Source organism: Trifolium pratense, linkage group LG4 (genome assembly GCF_020283565.1).
Source record: "Trifolium pratense cultivar HEN17-A07 linkage group LG4, ARS_RC_1.1, whole genome shotgun sequence".
NCBI lineage: Eukaryota > Viridiplantae > Streptophyta > Magnoliopsida > Fabales > Fabaceae > Trifolium > Trifolium pratense.
In genome coordinates, this window is record NC_060062.1 from 17796535 (window position 1) to 17816020 (window position 19486).

The following is a 19486-nucleotide window of genomic DNA, read 5'->3' on the forward strand; positions in this document are numbered from 1 at the left end:
AGTGTAAAATTATTTTACACCGTCGGTGCATATCAATTAAATCTTTTTTATAATGTGGAAAATATGTCCGAATTCAAAGTTAATCTTAAGATTCAAATAATATTTCCCGTAAAGATATTAATTGAGTGTGAATTTGAAACCTTTTGGATTTATGGCGAAAGTTACAATTTTAATAAGGAGGAATAAGTATATGTTATAAACTTTATGTTCTTTTTTCTTACAATAAATTTTATGTTCTTTATAATTTTAAAAGCAAAACTTATGTTATTTTTTTAGATGATTTTTTGAATGGTTCTTAACTTAGAGCTCATGATTTGAAGAAACCAGGAATAGAGGTGGGAACAGGTCAGGCCGGCCTACCAGGCCTTAAGGCCTAGGCTATGTAGGTCTGACCAGACCAACTTATTTTTTAAAATAGAGCAGGTCAAGACTTTTTTATAAGCCTATTTAGCTAAGTAGGCTACGCCGCAGGCCATTTAAAAAGCTTTTTAGCCTACTAGGCCGGCCTATTTAAGTTAATATGAATAATATTTTTACTATTATTATTATTATTTATATATTATAATTTGTATTTTGATTAAATTATAAAGTTTAAGTTTATTAATTCACATTAGTTTTTCACATATATAAATTTATTATTATTAACTAGAATTGAAATATGATAACATATATAGTCAAAGTCTCTGAAATATCATGTTAAATATCAAAAGGACATTGATTTATTATTTCATAAGTATATTTAAAAATAAATTTAATTATTTATTTAAATATGTTCATGTTAAATAGGCTTTTAAACAGGCTAACAGGTCACATTAGGCTTTCAAAAGGCCAGAGTCAGGCCTAAAATATAAGCCTATGAAAGGCCACAGGTCAGACTCAGACTTTCAAAATTTTGACAGACAGACTCAGGCTTGACAAAGCCTAGCTCGGCCTGGCCTATTCTCACCTCTAACCAGGAATAGTTAGATTCAATATCAACCCGCTTGAGTTGATCTTGTGGTATTGGCTTTGAGACCTGTGAGTGTGTTTCTCCTTAGGGCCCGTTTGGTGCGTTGGATAGGGAGACAGGATAGTACAATAATGTCGATTAATAATAAATTTATATATGTGAAAGTATACGGGGTTGAATGAAAAGTAGGGACTATAAACATTGATTGATGAAACTTCAGGACTAAAAAGTATTAAATTGAAAACAAACTTCATAGACCAAAATGAAAATTCTGAGAAACTATAGGGACCAAAAACATATTTAACCTTAAAAAAAAATACAATAAGACTTTGAAATGTCAAGATACAACATCATTGAAATGTGAGTGTCCATTTAAGGTGAGGAATTACTTTTCGAGTTGTGGTGTATAAAACTTACTATTGTGCATGGAGAACACAACTAGAGGATTGCTCAATTGTTTCAAGTCATAAATTTCCGTAACATCTCAAACAGGAGGAGAATGAATTGGTTCATGATATGATAATCCCGGGAAATATTTTGATGACTTTGAAAAGTAAAAGTGTTTGCAACGTAACTACTACTACCTCTCAACGTTACCTCGATGAGCTTATGTAAGCCTTTGGTTATTTTTCATAAGATAAAAACATTAGAATTTGCTTAGTCAATGGCTTTGCATTTGCAGCTTTTTCCTTGTTTTCCATTTTATTTGTTTCATTTCAAAATTAACAGAAATGAATTCATATGTGTATTTTTCTCCTCAATTATTTCAGATTTGACTACTTCATTATTACCATGTAAGTATTGATTTTGAACTTTGACTGCTGTAGGCAGCCTCAACGATAACATGTGGGATGATGGGAACTCTCTAGGACCTAAGGAGGTGCACAAATATTTAACTCGGGTGATGTATAATAGGCGTAACAAGTTCAACCCTTTGTGGAACTCCCTTGTACTTGGAGGCATGAAGAATGGTCAAAAATACCTCGGCACGGTAGACCTTTGCCTTTCTTTTTATTTTGTTCAACAATGAGTAGTCTGCAAGTTTGTTTGGTTGTTGTACTTATGAATCTTATCTAGGTTAACATGATTGGAATAAATTTTGAAGACGATCACATAGCTACTGGGCTAGGAAATCATCTTGCAAGGCCGATTCTCCGTGATGAGTGGCATGAAAATTTGACCTTTGAGGAAGGTGTCAAGTTACTGGAAAAATGCATGCGTGTGCTTTTATACCGTGATAGGTCTGCTGTCAACAAGATACGGGTTATACTATTTTTCCCTTTTCTTCTTGCATCCATCTTACTTAAAATAAATGTGTAGCTAAGTCTTTAAAAAACTGCAAGGGAGCATATCCCATATGTTGCTTGTTCGAAATATGCACTCTATTTTGGTCTAAATTAACAAACAAAAAAGAATCGGAATATCATCATATGAGAGTAGATTAACATTTCACAAAGTTGTAGTATTCTCAAAACATTGTCCTAAATTTACAACTGTAAGGTCACAATTTCATTCATCTTGTTCATTTCTTTTACTTTTGTTTAAGTACAGTACTACAGTCTTGGTGGTGCCAAGGCACTAAATTTTTAGGTACTTAGTAGTATTTATGTCAATGCGTCAGTGTCCGTGTCGTGTCTGGTGTCCGTTTCTGTGTCCGTGCTTCATAGGGCGTGTGGTTCCTACCATGTATGCATAACATCTAGATCATGATGATTTTTCTTTCTTATAAATAAATTGTTGGATTTTTAATTGAAGTGAGTGGATTATTTCTTATTTATTGACATTTTCACATTTAGTGAATCTATCTATAATGTTGAATTTATAGATAGCTAAAATGACCGACGAAGGCGCAGCGTAACTATGTTCCCGCCATTCTCATTAACAACATACTGGGAGTTCTCTTCTTTCAGGAATCCCAGAGTTGGTGTTGAAGGTTTATGGTAGCTGTTTGGATATGAAATCAAATGAAATTGAAATTTTCATTTGCGTTGTAATATGTCATACCTCAATTTTTGACCTAAGATCCCACCTCATATTCTCATGCATCATTAATAAAAAAAAATACAAGATATGTTGTTGTGCTTGCCTCTTTGTTAAGACATGGTTTTGAATCAAGAAAGTCAAGAAAAGGTTCCAAAAATCAAAGACTAGGGTTTTGAAATTTTTCTAAGTATAGAAAATTTCATGTTCATGGAGCCAACTTTTCAGGATCGTATCTTCTTGCTCAAGTATCATAAATTTGCAAACAATGACTCTTTGGAAAGCTATCATGGCATATTGAAATGTGGTAAAAAGATTTGACGTCAAAAGGATCTTTACAATGCTTAAAGTTGATGACCAAAGTTGATTCTCCAAGTTGTTGAAAATCTCCACACTTAGAAATTTTTTCTAAGTTGTTTTTGACCTTATCAAGTGCATGACTTTGCAAGCTTATAACTTCCAATACAAGCATCCAGTTTGAGCAAACAAGAGCTTAAATTTAAGATTTCATATGATACTATATCATGGTGAAGATTTTGGATTCAGAAGAGTTCCTGAGTGGCTTATAACAACAAGGAAACATGAGATGTCAAATTGTTTCCTTGTTGTTATAATGAGATGTCAAATTGTAAAAAACTGTCAAAAACTATATGTTGTTATAAGCCACCCAGGAACTCTTCTGAATCCAAACTCTTCACCATGATATAGTATCATATGAAATCTTAAATTTAAGCTCTTGTTTGCTCAAAATGGATGCTTGTATTGGAAGTTATAAGCTTGCAAAGTCATGCACTTGATAAGGTCAAAAACAACTTAGAAAAATTTTCTAAGTGTGGAGATTTTCAACAACTTGGAGAATCAACTTTGGTCATCAACTTTAAGCATTGTAAAGATCCTTTTGACTTCAAATCTTTTTACCACATTTCAATATGCCATGATAGCTTTCCAAAGAGTCATTGTTTGCAAATTTATGATACTTGAGCAAGAAGATACGATCCTGAAAAGTTGGCTCCATGAACATGAAATTTTCTATACTTAGAAAAATTTCAAAACCCTAGTCTTTGATTTTTGGAACCTTTTCTTGACTTTCTTGATTCAAAACCATGTCTTAACAAAGAGGCAAGCACAACAACATATCTTGTATTTTATTATTTTTTTTTATTAATGATGCATGAGAATATGAGGTGGGATCTTAGGTCAAAAATTGGGGTATGACATATTGCAACGCAAATGAAAATTTCAATTTCATTTGATTTCATATCCAAACAGCTACCATAAACCTTTAGCACCAACTCTGGGATTCCTGAAAGCAGAGAACTCCCAGTATGTTGTTAATGAGAATGGCGGGAACATAGTTACGCTGCGCCTTCGTCGGTCATTTTAGCTATCTATAAATTCAACATTATAGATAGATTCACTAAATGTGAAAATCTCAATAAATAAGAAATAATCCACTCACTTCAATTAAAAATCCAACAATTTATTTATAAGAAAGAAAAATCATCATGATCTAGATGTTATGCATACATGGTAGGAACCACACGCCCTATGAAGCACGGACACAGAAACGGACACCAGACACGACACGGACACTGACACATTGACATAAATACTACTAAGTACCTAAAAATTTAGTGCCTTGGCACCACCAAGACTGTAGTACTGTACTTAAACAAAAGTAAAAGAAATGAACAAGATGAATGAAATTGTGACCTTACAGTTGTAAATTTAGGACAATGTTTTGAGAATACTACAACTTTGTGAAATGTTAATCTACTCTCATATGATGATATTCCGATTCTTTTTTGTTTGTTAATTTAGACCAAAATAGAGTGCATATTTCGAACAAGCAACATATGGGATATGCTCCCTTGCAGTTTTTTAAAGACTTAGCTACACATTTATTTTAAGTAAGATGGATGCAAGAAGAAAAGGGAAAAATAGTATAACCCGTATCTTGTTGACAGCAGACCTATCACGGTATAAAAGCACACGCATGCATTTTTCCAGTAACTTGACACCTTCCTCAAAGGTCAAATTTTCATGCCACTCATCACGAAGAATCGGCCTTGCAAGATGATTTCCTAGCCCAGTAGCTATGTGATCGTCTTCAAAATTTATTCCAATCATGTTAACCTAGATAAGATTCATAAGTACAACAACCAAACAAACTTGCAGACTACTCATTGTTGAACAAAATAAAAAGAAAGGCAAAGGTCTACCGTGCCGAGGTATTTTTGACCATTCTTCACGCCTCCAAGTACAAGGGAGTTCCACAAAGGGTTGAACTTGTTACGCCTATTATACATCACCCGAGTTAAATATTTGTGCACCTCCTTAGGTCCTAGAGAGTTCCCATCATCCCACATGTTATCGTTGAGGCTGCCTACAGCAGTCAAAGTTCAAAATCAATACTTACATGGTAATAATGAAGTAATCAAATCTGAAATAATTGAGGAGAAAAATACACATATGAATTCATTTCTGTTAATTTTGAAATGAAACAAATAAAATGGAAAACAAGGAAAAAGCTGCAAATGCAAAGCCATTGACTAAGCAAATTCTAATGTTTTTATCTTATGAAAAATAACCAAAGGCTTACATAAGCTCATCGAGGTAACGTTGAGAGGTAGTAGTAGTTACGTTGCAAACACTTTTACTTTTCAAAGTCATCAAAATATTTCTCGGGATTATCATATCATGAACCAATTCATTCTCCTCCTGTTTGAGATGTTACGGAAATTTATGACTTGAAACAATTGAGCAATCCTCTAGTTGTGTTCTCCATGCACAATAGTAAGTTTTATACACCACAACTCGAAAAGTAATTCCTCACCTTAAATGGACACTCACATTTCAATGATGTTGTATCTTGACATTTCAAAGTCTTATTGTATTTTTTTTTTAAGGTTAAATATGTTTTTGGTCCCTATAGTTTCTCAGAATTTTCGTTTTGGTCTATGAAGTTTGTTTTCAATTTAATACTTTTTAGTCCTGAAGTTTCATCAATCAATGTTTATAGTCCCTACTTTTCATTCAACCCCGTATACTTTCACATATATAAATTTATTATTAATCGACATTATTGTACTATCCTGTCTCCCTATCCAACGCACCAAACGGGCCCTAAGGAGAAACACACTCACAGGTCTCAAAGCCAATACCACAAGATCAACTCAAGTGGGTTGATATTGAATCTAACTATTCCTGGTTAGAGGTGAGAATAGGCCAGGCCGAGCTAGGCTTTGTCAAGCCTGAGTCTGTCTGTCAAAATTTTGAAGGTCTGAGTCTGACCTGTGGCCTTTCATAGGCTTATATTTTAGGCCTGACTCTGGCCTTTTGAAAGCCTAATGTGATCTGTTAGCCTGTTTAAAAGCCTATTTAACATGAACATATTTAAATAAATAATTAAATTTATTTTTAAATATACTTATGAAATAATAAATCAATGTCCTTTTGATATTTAACATGATATTTCAGAGACTTTGACTATATATGTTATCATATTTCAATTCTAGTTAATAATAATAAATTTATATATGTGAAAAACTAATGTGAATTAATAAACTTAAACTTTATAATTTAATCAAAATACAAATTATAATATATAAATAATAATAATAATAATAATAATAATAATAGTAAAAATATTATTCATATTAACTTAAATAGGCCGGCCTAGTAGGCTAAAAAGCTTTTTAAATGGCCTGCGGCGTAGCCTACTTAGCTAAATAGGCTTATAAAAAAGTCTTGAGACCTGCTCTATTTAAAAAAATAAGTTGGTCTGGTCAGGCCTACATAGCCTAGGCCTTAAGGCCTGATAGACCGGCCTGACCTGTTCCCACCTCTATTCCTGGTTTCTTCAAATCATGAGCTCTAAGTTAAGAACCATTCAAAAAATCATCTAAAAAAATAACATAAGTTTTGCTTTTAAAATTATAAAGAACATAAAATTTATTGTAAGAAAAAAGAACATAAAGTTTATAACATATACTTATTCCTCCTTATTAAAATTGTAACTTTCGCCATAAATCCAAAAGGTTTCAAATTCACACTCAATTAATATCTTTACGGGAAATATTATTTGAATCTTAAGATTAACTTTGAATTCGGACATATTTTCCACATTATAAAAAAGATTTAATTGATATGCACTGACGGTGTAAAATAATTTTACATTGTCAACCAATACTAACTATGTTTTCCGCCACATCACTCAACTCCACCCCACTTTTTTGATATGATATGACAAAATAATGTTTGTTTATTGGACGATTGTGCAAAACTATTTTACACCATCGATGTATATCAATTAAACTCTATAAAAAAAAAAATTAAATTTCTGTCAAAAAAAAAAACATATTAAATTAACTTGTGATACTTAGTTAGTAGTAGCTACTAAAAATATTATTAGAGGGTTTTCAACCATGTATTTTTTTTCACACTTTATAGTGAGCAATGCAAAACTAGCTATTACACTAATAGACAGCAAAAATAAAAAATGACCAACTTGTGTTATTTTTGAGACTAGTCGATTACTACTAAGAAAAATAGTTATTTATTAGTTCTGTGTCTAGTACCTCTTTTTTATTGGTTTACCGAAATATTATTGAAATTAATTTTTGTTGGTGAACATGTAAGACATACGAGGTGAGTTTTCTCACCTTAATCAAATGCATCGAACCCCTAATTATATGATTAACGAGATCAAAATTCTTACCACTTAAATTAATTTATATTGGTCATTTTATTTATATATATATATATATATATATATATATATATATATATATATATATTAGACTAAAAAAAATAGTAAAGTACTAGTCAAAATAAAAAAACAAAATAGTCTTGACCAAATAAATAAAAAGTAGTAATGTGTGCTTTTTATTAATAAAATAAAAATAGAAAAATGAAAAAGAAATGAGAAAGGCGTGTGTTTTTTGCTGCACCAGGCTGAGGCTGAGCACACCGGAACCCAACCCGGACGTGTTGCCGTAAACTTAACCGTAATGAATAATCGTGGATAGGTCCGAACTTTGTAAGTGGAGCGAGATTGGTTTCTGAGTTTTTTTGGGTCTCTTTGGTCAAAAACAACCATAACACACGCAATCCACCCACCCACCCCTCTCTCTCTCTCTCTCTGCCGTGATTCCAAACCCTAATCGCCACCACCCAATTCTCAATTCTCCTTCATCAATTCGATTCATTCTACTTTGATCTCTCAATTTTCTGTTACTTAATTCGATTCATTTTCATTTTTTTTTATTTCAATTTCATCAGAACGGTGCCACAACTATGCGTTTAGCTTTGCTCTAGATTTTTCTTGATTCACTTTCTGCTCAATTATTAGGTTTGAGGATATGGATTTGGTAGCTGGTGTTAAGGTATATATGATTTGATTTCTGCTTATGTATATATTTATGCTTCAATTTCATTATCATATAATATTATTACTTTTTGCTTATGATTATGATTATGATTATGAATTTGTTGATTTTGGTTGATTTTGCATGCCGCGTTGTAATTTTAGTTTACTCAATGTTGATTTAGAAAATGAGTGATATGTGATGTTTAGAGGTTAATAAGCACTGGAATTTTTTGTTTTTGAAGTTGAATTTAGATGGAGAGTGGAGGATTTTTTTTTTTTTTTTTTTTTGTGTGTGCGGAAAAGTAGTATATATGCAGTTTTTATTGGTTGGAGTTGGACAAGTTTGATTTAGTTTTAGTTAATGCGGAAGCATTGTATTAAGGTGTTCGGCTTGTGTATTTTATCTTTTGATTTTTTTAATTTAATCACTGTTTTTACATTAATTATAGTTTTTGTTTATGTATTGGACACTTGGTGGATGATGTGATTTCGTAGTTGGATGGTTTTTAAGGTGCTATTAGGGAATCGAAATGAAATATAAATTAATAGTTATTGTGTATTTTCACGTGAGTTTTAGTTCCATTACTTCTGCAAACTGTCGCTTATGGGACTTCTTGCTCTTCTTAATCTTGTGAATATTAGTGTTTATGTTGGCGTTGAGTTTTTATGCACTGATATATTAATAATTGGGTATGCTATTGTGCGCCCGACATCTCTTATAGGAAAAATTGACATATTTTCGTATAAAAGAGCTCAAAGATGTGCTGACTCAGTTAGGACTTTCAAAGCAGGGAAAGAAGCAGGTGAGACAATTAAACTACTACCAAATCTGCCATTGTTATTTGTTTGCCCTTTTCTACGAAACTTGAATGCTAGTAACTTCAGTTTCAAGTTAATGTGTTGTTTCCTTTCTAGTCCTGAAGTTAATATGATGTCTTGGAGTTTTTGGATGATATGATAATGCCAGTGCTCTGTCTTCTGTAGGACCTTGTCGATAGGATATTGTCCATTATTTCAGATGAACAAGGTAAACTTATACACAAATTCAAACCTTCAGGGTCTAATTCTATCTTTATGCTGCTATACTATGCTTTTGTGTTTGGGTTGTGATGATAATAACTAAGCATTGGAAGTTTCAACAATAAATGCATATGTAAAATGTAGATGTCATGGAACATTTACTAAGTTGGCTATATTTGCAATGTTTTATATATCTCTTCCAATATCCCATTGAAATAGTAATTATAGTTATAGTTATTGTTGTATTTGTCTTCGGTTCACTTTGATGGAATCTTAGGACATGGCCCTAATTTTTTTCTCTCACCCAACGGTAAATCCTCCTTGTTGAACAGTTAAATTCAAGCTGTTTGCTTTCATCCGGGCAGCTGTTTGTGCCCAAATTTCATTTATTTCGCCGTTCTCTCTTATTTTTTTTTTCTTGATTGCCGTAGTCTAATACTACATCCAGTTCTTTATATAAGAGACATATGGGTCAGCAAAAGTTATTGTATTTGGTCCATAATATTGGTTATATTCGAACATATAGCATTTATTGCATTGTGCATCTAGTTAATTTTGTGATTTCCAATGTTAATGTACCCTTCTCACTTATTGTTTTTTCCACATTAAATTTCAATTTAATTTAGGTTATTTTTACATAGGTTGTGAATCGTCGTGACTCAGAACAAAAAGAACCAGTTTCATTGCTCACTACACAAAAATGTTATCTTTTGGTAGAAATTGCTTCAAATATTGTAGTACCCACTTCACCTCAAATGAAAACCTATGTTTGCAGAAGAAATTTCCTAAGCTATTTGGGGAAAATTCTCAATTTTCTGTTTTGATTCCACTTATTTGCATAAATTCTCATTATCATTCAACTAAAGCTCCTTCAAGGTCTTATAGAAGAAGAGCTCGAAATCGGTTTTTGAAAGCCAACAAACCTATTCTTGACCAAGCAAAGTTTCAATTTGCACAGTCTCAACTTCTCCCTAGGTTCACTCCTGAAGAATTATGCAATGTTATTGCTAATCAACGTGACCCGTTGGTTTGTTTAGAACTTTTTCATTGGGCGTCTCACCAGCCTAGGTTTCGACACGATGTGTCCACTTTTCATGTTACTGTAAAGAAGCTCGGTGATGCAAAAATGTACCAAGAAATGGATGATATTGTGAACCAATTGCTTGCGGTTCCATCTATTGGGTCCGAGGCGTTGTTTAATATGATCATATATTATTTCACTGAGGCGCGGAAGTTGACTAGAGCTGTTGTTGTGTTTAAGCATATGAAGAGTAGTAGAAATCCAAATTTCAGTTTTAGGCCTTCGATTAGAACATATAATATTCTTTTTGGCGCACTTTTGAGTAAAGGATACAACACGGATATAAACCTTGTGTATATGGAAACTATGAGAGGTCTATTTAAGCAAATGGTTAATGATGGGATAGAACCTGATGTTTTTTCATTAAATTCTATGATAAAAGGTTACGTGCTTTCTCTTCATGTTAATGATGCGTTAAGGATATTTCATCAGATGGGTGTGGTTTATGATTGCCAACCCAATTCTTTAACTTATGATTACTTGATTCATGGGTTGTGTGCCAAAGGAAGAACAGAGAATGCCAAAGAATTGTATCATGAAATGAAGACTAAAGGTTTTGTCCCGAATAGTAAAACTTATAATTCGCTTGTCAGTTCTTTGGCACTCGTCGGAGAAGTTGAGGAGGCAGTAAATTTTCTATGGGAGATGACTGAAAAGCAAAGATCAGTTGATTTTATTACATATAGGACTGTATTGGATGAGATATGTAGACGAGGAAGAGTTGAAGAGGCCATGAAGTTTTTGCAGGAGTTGCAAGAAAAGGACCTTGTAGATGGCCATACTTACAGGAAGCTTCTGCACGTGCTTGAAGATGATTATGGGAATTCAGAAAACAGAATTGATTCAGGTGCTCTAATCATAGATCTTTTACCAGTATAATTAGTTTTTACTATAGTTCTTGGCTTCTTGCATGTTATGTGTCAAGTTTCTCAATGTTATTGTGTGGCCTGTCATTTGTTTATTTGAGCTTATCTACTGACATAAGCACTTGTCAGACTGTTAGAGAACTTATGGAAACAACTTATGACATGTCCATAAGTTGTTTTCAGCTTATTAACATAAAGTCTCTAGGATAGCTTATGAAAATAGCTTATAGTTTAAATGAAAACAGTTTGACTTTATTTTATCTTTTGTTATAGAAATAAACACTTATGCTATAAGCTATTAAGTTGTTTATTCAAGCAGGGTAGAAAATGCATGTCCTAAACAAGGGATTTGTGTGACTAACATGGGGTTTATAACCTGATACAGTATTTTCAAGTTTCAACATATTATGCCATCATACAGTCGTAAAATATTGATAGAGAAATTTGTTTTCCTTTCATTATTACTATTTTCTTTAGGTGAGACATGGAATGTCTCTGATAAATTACGATTGTTGTATCTATGTATATTTCAGGTCCAGCTTGAAAAATTACAACTATTGTATCTATGTATATTTCAGGTCCAGCTTTAATTCCACCCGGAAAATCTTGGTAAACTATTGGATCTGTTTGGCACAAAGTCCTCATAATTCATAAGGTGCAGAGTTTGTCAGATCTTAGAATCCAAAGAAAGGGCCCTTCTGAGAAATGTAGCTGACTTCAAGGTTGAAAACTTGAATCGAGTATGGATCCATTCTTTCAACTGCAAAACCTGAACATAGTTGTGTGTGAGCTCATTGTAATGAACCTGGATGATCAGATTTGTTATGGCTTGAAATTGGATCCTACTAAAATTCTTGAAGAAGTTACTGCTTCTTGATCAATATAGACAATTGACTTTGCAATATGCTTTTGGTGGTAGTGTAATTTCCAGAATAATGGTTAGACAGGGTTGTATAAGATAAGATATCTCTGCCTTGCATTCTCTGCCGTCTAAAACTAGATTGGTTATCAACCTTGATAGAAATTCCTTCCATAATGCTTGAAAGTTGCATCCTTCTTGGCCAGGGTATATTTCACCAACACTTCAGATTGAAGATGTGTTTGGTGTCTAACTCTAATGTGTGTTGGTGTCCAATTTTAACATGACACCGACATATGTGGTTACATCGTGTTTTTTTTTTTCTTTTCAAATTATTATCAATGTTACTGTGTCAATGTCAATGCCGTATTCAGTGCCCATGTCCCTGTTTGTGATTCATAACCAGGATGGAGAATGGTCTTGCAATGAGCTTTCAATGGAAACTGCAGGATGGTTCTTAATTTACGTTCTGTGCCACATCAGGAAAAAGTCTAGCCCTACCCTTCTTGCAAGGAAATGATGGTGTCGGCCATGTACAGCTGGTGAAAGCGAAAGTTCAAGTTCATTCACTAGGATGGTGCTTCTAGACTGGCTGAACGTTTAACCTGTGCTTTGGCTCCTATCCTATCAATTAGGACTGTTCATGGTTCGGTTCACAGAGAAAACTGAACCAAACCGAATCGGACCGAACTGTCACAACAGTTCTATATAACTGAACTGAACTGTCAATAATTTGGCACGAACCGAACTGAACTGTTATAACAGTTAAGTGAACCGGTTCAGTACTTCCAAACCAAACCGAACCAAAACTGAAAAATTGAACCAATGTAGACTTGAAAACTGCGAAACCGAAAATAGTGGAAAATTAAAAATATCCACATTATTTCTGGGAGCATAGGAATTGAACTGTCATAAGACTCATAACCGTTCTATAAATTTAAATTAGGTACCTCAATTTTTATTTTTGGTCCAGAAATTAGGTACTGTGTAGTGAATTCAGGTCTTTGAGCCTTCAAAGTTGGGCCTTCACTTTCCATCTTTGAGCCTTCAACTACACAGTACCGAGAACTAGTTTTGAACTTACGGCGTGAATTCATGGATATATAGTTCTAAAGCTTGATGATGGCGGTTCATGAAGACTCTTTGCTGAACAAGTGATCATCATATCAGATGCTTGTTAATTGTTTGAGAAGAGAACTAAACTGTGATTTACTTATTTTGGGTTTGTGTTTATGATTTTTTTTTTCCAGTTCGGTTCTCACAGTTCAGTAGAGAACTGTGCTTCAAATATTGGTTCGTTTCGTGAACTTCTACAACGGTATTCAGTTATTTTCGGTTCAGTTCAGTACAGTTCGGCGGTTCGGTTCGCTTCAACAGTTATTTTGGCCACTCCTACTATCAATAAATAGACACCGAGGTCATTCAGTAGAAGGGTAAGTCTGAAACATTACTCTCAAGACATTATACTCCATGTTAGTTAGTTGTTACTTTTTGTGTTTGTACGTGGTGTTTGTACGCTAAATTGTCTCGTGCCTTGATCATATCGCCACCCCACGAGCTCAGTCATTGTCTCGTGCATATGAATAATTACCATTTAGGAAAGATAATTCTTAAATGTGTTTTAGATTTTCAAAGAGATTAATTTATGTAGTTGAATACAAATGATACCCTTAGAAACAAAAATGGTGTTTGTACAAGTTTAATGAAAATTAGTAACAACTTATTAATTGTTTGCAGGATTTAGTTTTTATTTTCCACATCTGTAGTTATAATAATTATTTCTAGTGTGCAAGTTGCACTTTTTTTTAGGCTAAATTGCACTTTTGGCCCCCTAAGTTTCAGAAAGTTGTGATTTTGGCCCCTTATGTTTCGAATAATTTTCATAAACAAATATAGTGATTCATGGTTTAGTCATTTGATATTAAAAAAAGCAACAAAATTATTTGGATAACACGCTATACAGCCCGTAAATTAGTAGATTTACACAAAAAAATGGGTGATTATTTTTTATAGTGAAAAAAAAGTTACCCTATTTTTTAAGAAGATACATTGATTGAGTTATTTTTTATGAGAAAATATGATGATTCAATATTTAGATATTTAATAAAAAAAAATAGAAAAATAATTTGGGTAACCCACAACCCAACCCAATCCAACCCGGAAATTAGTGGATTTATCCAACCCGACCCAATGTTATAACGGGTGGTTATTTTACTAAACCCAACCCGGAGTACCATATGTGGTTTGGGTTTTGGTTTTGACCAAACCCAACCCAATCCGGCCCACGTACACCCCTACCTCTAACTTTACCCCTTTTGTAAAAGGTCAATTTTGACAAAGTCAACGATGATGTGGCAAGTCACTTAAGTGACTCAGCTGCCACATCACTGTTTTTCCATCTAATAATTAAAAAAAAATATAAAAAAAAATTAAAAAGAGAGGAAGAAGTTCATCTCCACTTTCACACTATATTTGCATTCCGTAAAAAAAGAAAACCTTAATCCAACCCTTTTCGTATTCTACTTGATCCAATTGGGTTTTTTTTTTTTGTTTGAAGCAGATCCAATTGGGTCTTAGATTGATATTTTAGTGACATTTTAATACTCCCCCCGTCCCAAATTGAATGAGCCAGTTGACCGTTATATACTGTTCACACATATTGTTTTGATCATGTTTTTCTACTAATAAGTAAAAATAAATATTAGCATATAAGATGTTGGATTCGTCTCGATGAGTATTTTTAAAATATCAACTTTTTTATAATTTTTACTATTATACAATTAAAGATATTAATCGTCAAAGTTATGGATTGAAATACGTGTCAGAGTCAACTGACTCATTCAATTTGGGACGGAGGGAGTAGGAGGTAGCAATTGAGTAATGATTTTTCGCTTTTGACTATTGTATTTGTGTTGGAGTCTTACTGATATATGTAGCCTGCAACCTAGTGTCGTGTTTTGGTATTGGAGACTTGATTGCTAGTTTTATTGCTTTAGGAAATGGATTTGATCCTGCTTAAACCTTGCTGTGTGGTGTTCTGTTGTTGTTAGGGTGATTATCAATTGTAACTATATCATCTAGGCATCTCTTATGCCTATTATTATCAATCAAATTCCTGTTCCAAAAAAAATAAATGAAAATATAGTGTGATGCTACTGGTACTACGGAATGCAAATATAGTGTGAAAGCGAGGGATGATTTCATGTGACTTCTTCCTCTCATTTGTTTTAAATTTTTTTTTTAATTATTAGATGGAAAAAAATTGATGTGGCAGCTGAGTCACCTAAGTGACTTGCCACATCAATGTTGACTTGGTCAAAATTGACCTTTTGCAAAAGGGGTAAAGTTAGGGGGTCATAAGTGCTATTTTAAAATATAGGGGGACAAAATCGCAACCTTCTATAATTTAGGGGACCAAAAGTGCAATTTAGTTTTTTTTTTTTTTACTTAAACATGAAACTAGTTTTAAAGTCATATATATTTAAATCTTATTGTTAGACACTGTTAGCTTAATACTTGGAAATTAGTCCAAAAAAAAGCTTAATACTTGGAAAAAGAGAGAGAAAAAACCCTATGAAGCTACAAAAATGGAATATCATATAGACCATTTAAAGTAGTGTTTTGAGTTTTGGCTAATAATGTAAAATCCATGACAAAAATGGTTTGATTTGAAATATTCAACTCTAGGAATTAATTTAAAAGAGTTAGGATTCATTGATACCAGACATCAAATATTGTTCATTCATATAGTTTAACACTAAATCTCATTGTTTTCCTGCTCCATTGGCGTTAACGCAACACATAATGAAAGATCAATAAAAAAATATTGTTTCTTTACTCCCAAATTATGAACTGCACACCCATCAGCTTATTCATTCATATCTTTTACTAGTAAAAGGAAGGTTGAGTTGCTCATAAGCAAGCATTGTGATGATGTGGCACCTCTAAGAAAACTTCAATTATTTGATAAAAAAAAAGCTCCACTTATAAATATTTAATTTAATTAAATTTTTCATAAGAATGAATTGCACAAAACATGTTTTTATATTATTTATAATTTTCCACTATCATAATCATACCATTAAGTATTTTCCACCATTACACTTCCTTAACCTTAGAGCTTCTTGCAAATGTAACCAACATAGAGTAATAAAAGAAATATTGCTTAATTTTCAGTTTCACTCTAACCTTTATAACCACCACTTATCACATTTTTTTTCATATTTGTTCTATACATTTGACACTTGCAATGGTACTCATGAGATCATATACATCTTCAAGTTGTACACTATGTCTACTATTGATAGCAATCTCAGCAAGATATGTAGACATTTTTTCAATATACCTTTGTTCATTTGTCTTTTATAGTAAACTTAATTATTGTACATTCTTTTGTTCTTTTGTTACTTTATATTCATTTATTCTTTAATGTCATGAAGGGAAAACATGATTGATTGTTCATGTTCGGAATGTGAGGAAGATTTGAAGGAGAACTTAGGTGAGTTTTGTCAATCCCTTGAATAATTTCCTAACTTATCAGCTACACTCAAAACAATGTTAACAAGTAAGTAGATCACCTTTTACCAACTTTTTATCTATTGTGTTTTTAAGTTTACATATTTGTTGTTTTTATATATGAACACATAGATGAAGACATATGATTTTATGGACAACCTCCCCATTAACACTAATATTCATTGCAATTTCATGTTTTTCAATCGTTACCAGTGTTATGAAGAATGATATGTTGGTGATTGGAAAATGGTGTATGTATTGGTGCAAGTCAAGTATAATTTTTAATTTAGTTTTATATGTATAGTCCCATTCAATTTTTTTTTTTACATAATTGTTATATATTATTACTGTAATTTTTATTAAATATATGACTAATCTTTACTTTTTTTTATTCATTGCTAGCAACATCTCTATTTAACACGGAACTCAAGAGTCGTCCCCAAAAATTTTGATTATGTTAAAGCAAGCATAATCAAATTTATCCATCACTCATTCCACAAATTAGTTAATCAACACTCCTTTTTCTATTTAATTTCATTTATAGAATAACAAATTTAGTCAAAAAAATATTTTTATTTATTTATTTATAAAAATAATAAAAGGTTCAAATTGATGAAAGGTCAATGAAAAGTCGTAAGTTACAAACTATTTTTATTTTATTAAAATATCAATTGTTTACATTTTTTTATTAATAGTATAGGAAAAAAGTAGTTGAAAAATTGCACAAGTGAAAAAAAATGATAAAAAAAAAATATAGAATAAATTTTAATAATAAATAAAGCTCAGCTCAACAAAGTCAATATATCAGCACAAGATAAACATGACTACCTCTAACATACAAAAGTAAAAAAGCAACGGTAAGAAAAAAAAAAGTAAGAAAGCAAAACAAGTTGCGACTACTATACTTCCACGATGCATAAAAAGAAAATTAAGTTCTCATACTATTACACTATTAGAATAAAATATAATGCACCTCTTCAAACTTATGAATATTAACAGATATTCACTAAAAATTATATTAATTGTCTTTAATATAAACAAATCTACTATGTAGGTTAATATTAAACAAAATCTTTTTTTTTAAATAACCTTCTTATTTTTAATATAGATTTATACTAGATATAACCATGTTACTATATTTAAAATATTAACAATCATTTAATTATATATGATTATACTTATCATAATTATTATTTTTATTGATAAAAAATATTTTAAATGTGTGTTTTAATCAAACCCATAAAATGAAAGAAAATAGCAAATCCTCTATAAAAAATAGTACTGCATTCTAATAAGCATTACTAAATTAAATTGAAAATCCAAATAAAAATTATTAAATAAAAAAATTAAAAGCAAAATGAGCGGAGAAAAACCTCATGGAAAAAAAAACAAACAATAGACAAAAAAAATCGAGACTAATAAAATCGGGATAAAATTTCACCAAGTGAATAATTGATAAGAAACTTCAAGAGAACGAGAGGGAGGTAAGTAGATAAGTTATTTGGCATCTTAAATTGTATAGAAGGGAGTAAGCAGTAATGTTGCTATTTGATAGGTAATTTTCAGAATACGAGATCACGTGATAAAAAATGTCAAAATCACCATACTTCTTAGTTCAACATTACTCATGAGCAATATTTTCACCAAGTATAAGTATGTATGACCTCCAACTCTTATTGAAAATAAATAAATAAGGAATACATTAAAAATAAAAAAGCAAAGTGATTTGTGACTAATATTGCAACTCATATAATGAAAACTAAGATTTTATACGATGACACAATTAAAATAAAATATGATGCATCATTTCAATAAAAATTATTTTAATTTTGAACAACTTTTTTGTTTTTTACACATATATAATATTGAATATAATCATATCGTAAAAAGTATTTAACAATGTATTTTAATCGAATGTGTGATTATACTTATTACAATTATTATTTTTAATTACGTATTTTAATCGAACCCGTGCAACGCACGGGTTTACCCCTAGTATCCAATAAAGATAAACTAGTCTTGATTTTTGTGTACGCAGAGAATCGACTATAGACTCAATTTAATTTAATGGGTTTTCTATTTTATTAAAATATGGATTTGATTTTTATATACATCCATATAACTATAAGCATATACTTGCATTTGTCGAGAGTATTTTTTAATTATCCAATGATGAACAAAATACCTAAAATCAATTCTCACACTTAAATCCCCACCAGTGGAGATTGTAGGTTGGGAATAATAAATCACCATCCTCCTTTTGATGTATTGAACCTTCCATGAAAAAAGACATATGAACAATACTTTACTAAATATTTACATAAGTCATTAAATTAATTGAAGTGGTAACTCTCAATTGTGGTACGCAACTTAAACAAGTTGGAATGAATTCCATATTTCAACATAGAAATATTAAGTGTTAAGTAAATCTCATCTCTATAAATTGGATCGTGGTTTCATATCATAATATTGCAACAAAGAAATATTAAGTGTTAAATTAAATCTCTAAAAGAATGGCAAAGTTTGCTTATGTAATGTTCTTAGTTGTTATGCTTTTTCTTGGACATAGCAGCACTATTGAGGGTGCAAGAAAAGGTATACATACATTTTTTTTTTTTCATATGTATTTATAAATTCTAATACATTGTTTGTTGTGTTTCTAGTTTTTAATGATGGTGGGAATCCTGATTACTGTATAATTCCTCCCTGTTGTGTAGAACCTCCATTCTGTAAACCAACTCCTCCTGTACTCCCAACTCATGATGATGCTAAAACTGTTGATCCGGCTCCTATTCCTCATCGTTAGTAGGATTCTATCGTGTCTGCCATCCGTTTAATTTGAAGG

At 31.8% G+C, this 19486-nt stretch overlaps 1 protein-coding gene and 2 pseudogenes across 4 annotated transcripts; 2 read left to right on the forward strand and 1 right to left on the reverse strand.

The window, feature by feature from the left end:
- The first annotated feature begins 1489 nt into the window (after nt 1-1489).
- LOC123922203 lies at nt 1490-2893 on the forward strand (annotated as a pseudogene).
- Nucleotides 2894-4198: 1305 nt separating this feature from the next.
- Nucleotides 4199-5602, reverse strand: LOC123922204 (annotated as a pseudogene).
- Nucleotides 5603-7849: 2247 nt separating this feature from the next.
- On the forward strand, nt 7850-12303 carry LOC123919992 (pentatricopeptide repeat-containing protein At2g27800, mitochondrial-like). 4 transcript variants are annotated; one of them, XM_045972060.1, is made up of 5 exons: nt 7850-8316; nt 9023-9103; nt 9216-9327; nt 9962-11248; nt 11846-12303. In XM_045972060.1, the coding sequence occupies exons 4-5, from the start codon at nt 10021-10023 to the stop codon at nt 11878-11880; spliced, it is 1263 nt and encodes a 420-aa protein (XP_045828016.1). In that variant the 5' UTR covers nt 7850-8316; nt 9023-9103; nt 9216-9327; nt 9962-10020; the 3' UTR covers nt 11881-12303. The 4 variants fall into 4 exon arrangements, with proteins under 4 accessions (XP_045828016.1, XP_045828017.1, XP_045828018.1 ...); XM_045972059.1 differs by having other exon boundaries at nt 7852-8316; nt 9285-9327; XM_045972061.1 differs by having other exon boundaries at nt 9216-11248.
- Nucleotides 12304-19486: the final 7183 nt, after the last annotated feature.

Excerpts from the sequence above, each read along its gene's own strand:
- LOC123919992 (XM_045972061.1), top strand. The coding sequence starts at position 10,021 with ATGTTATCTTTTGGTAGAAATTGCTTCAAATATTGTAGTACCCACTTC. Across the intron at positions 11,249-11,845 it reads AGAAAACAGAATTGATTCAG|GTCCAGCTTTAATTCCACCC; the intron begins GTGCTCTAATCA and ends TGTATATTTCAG.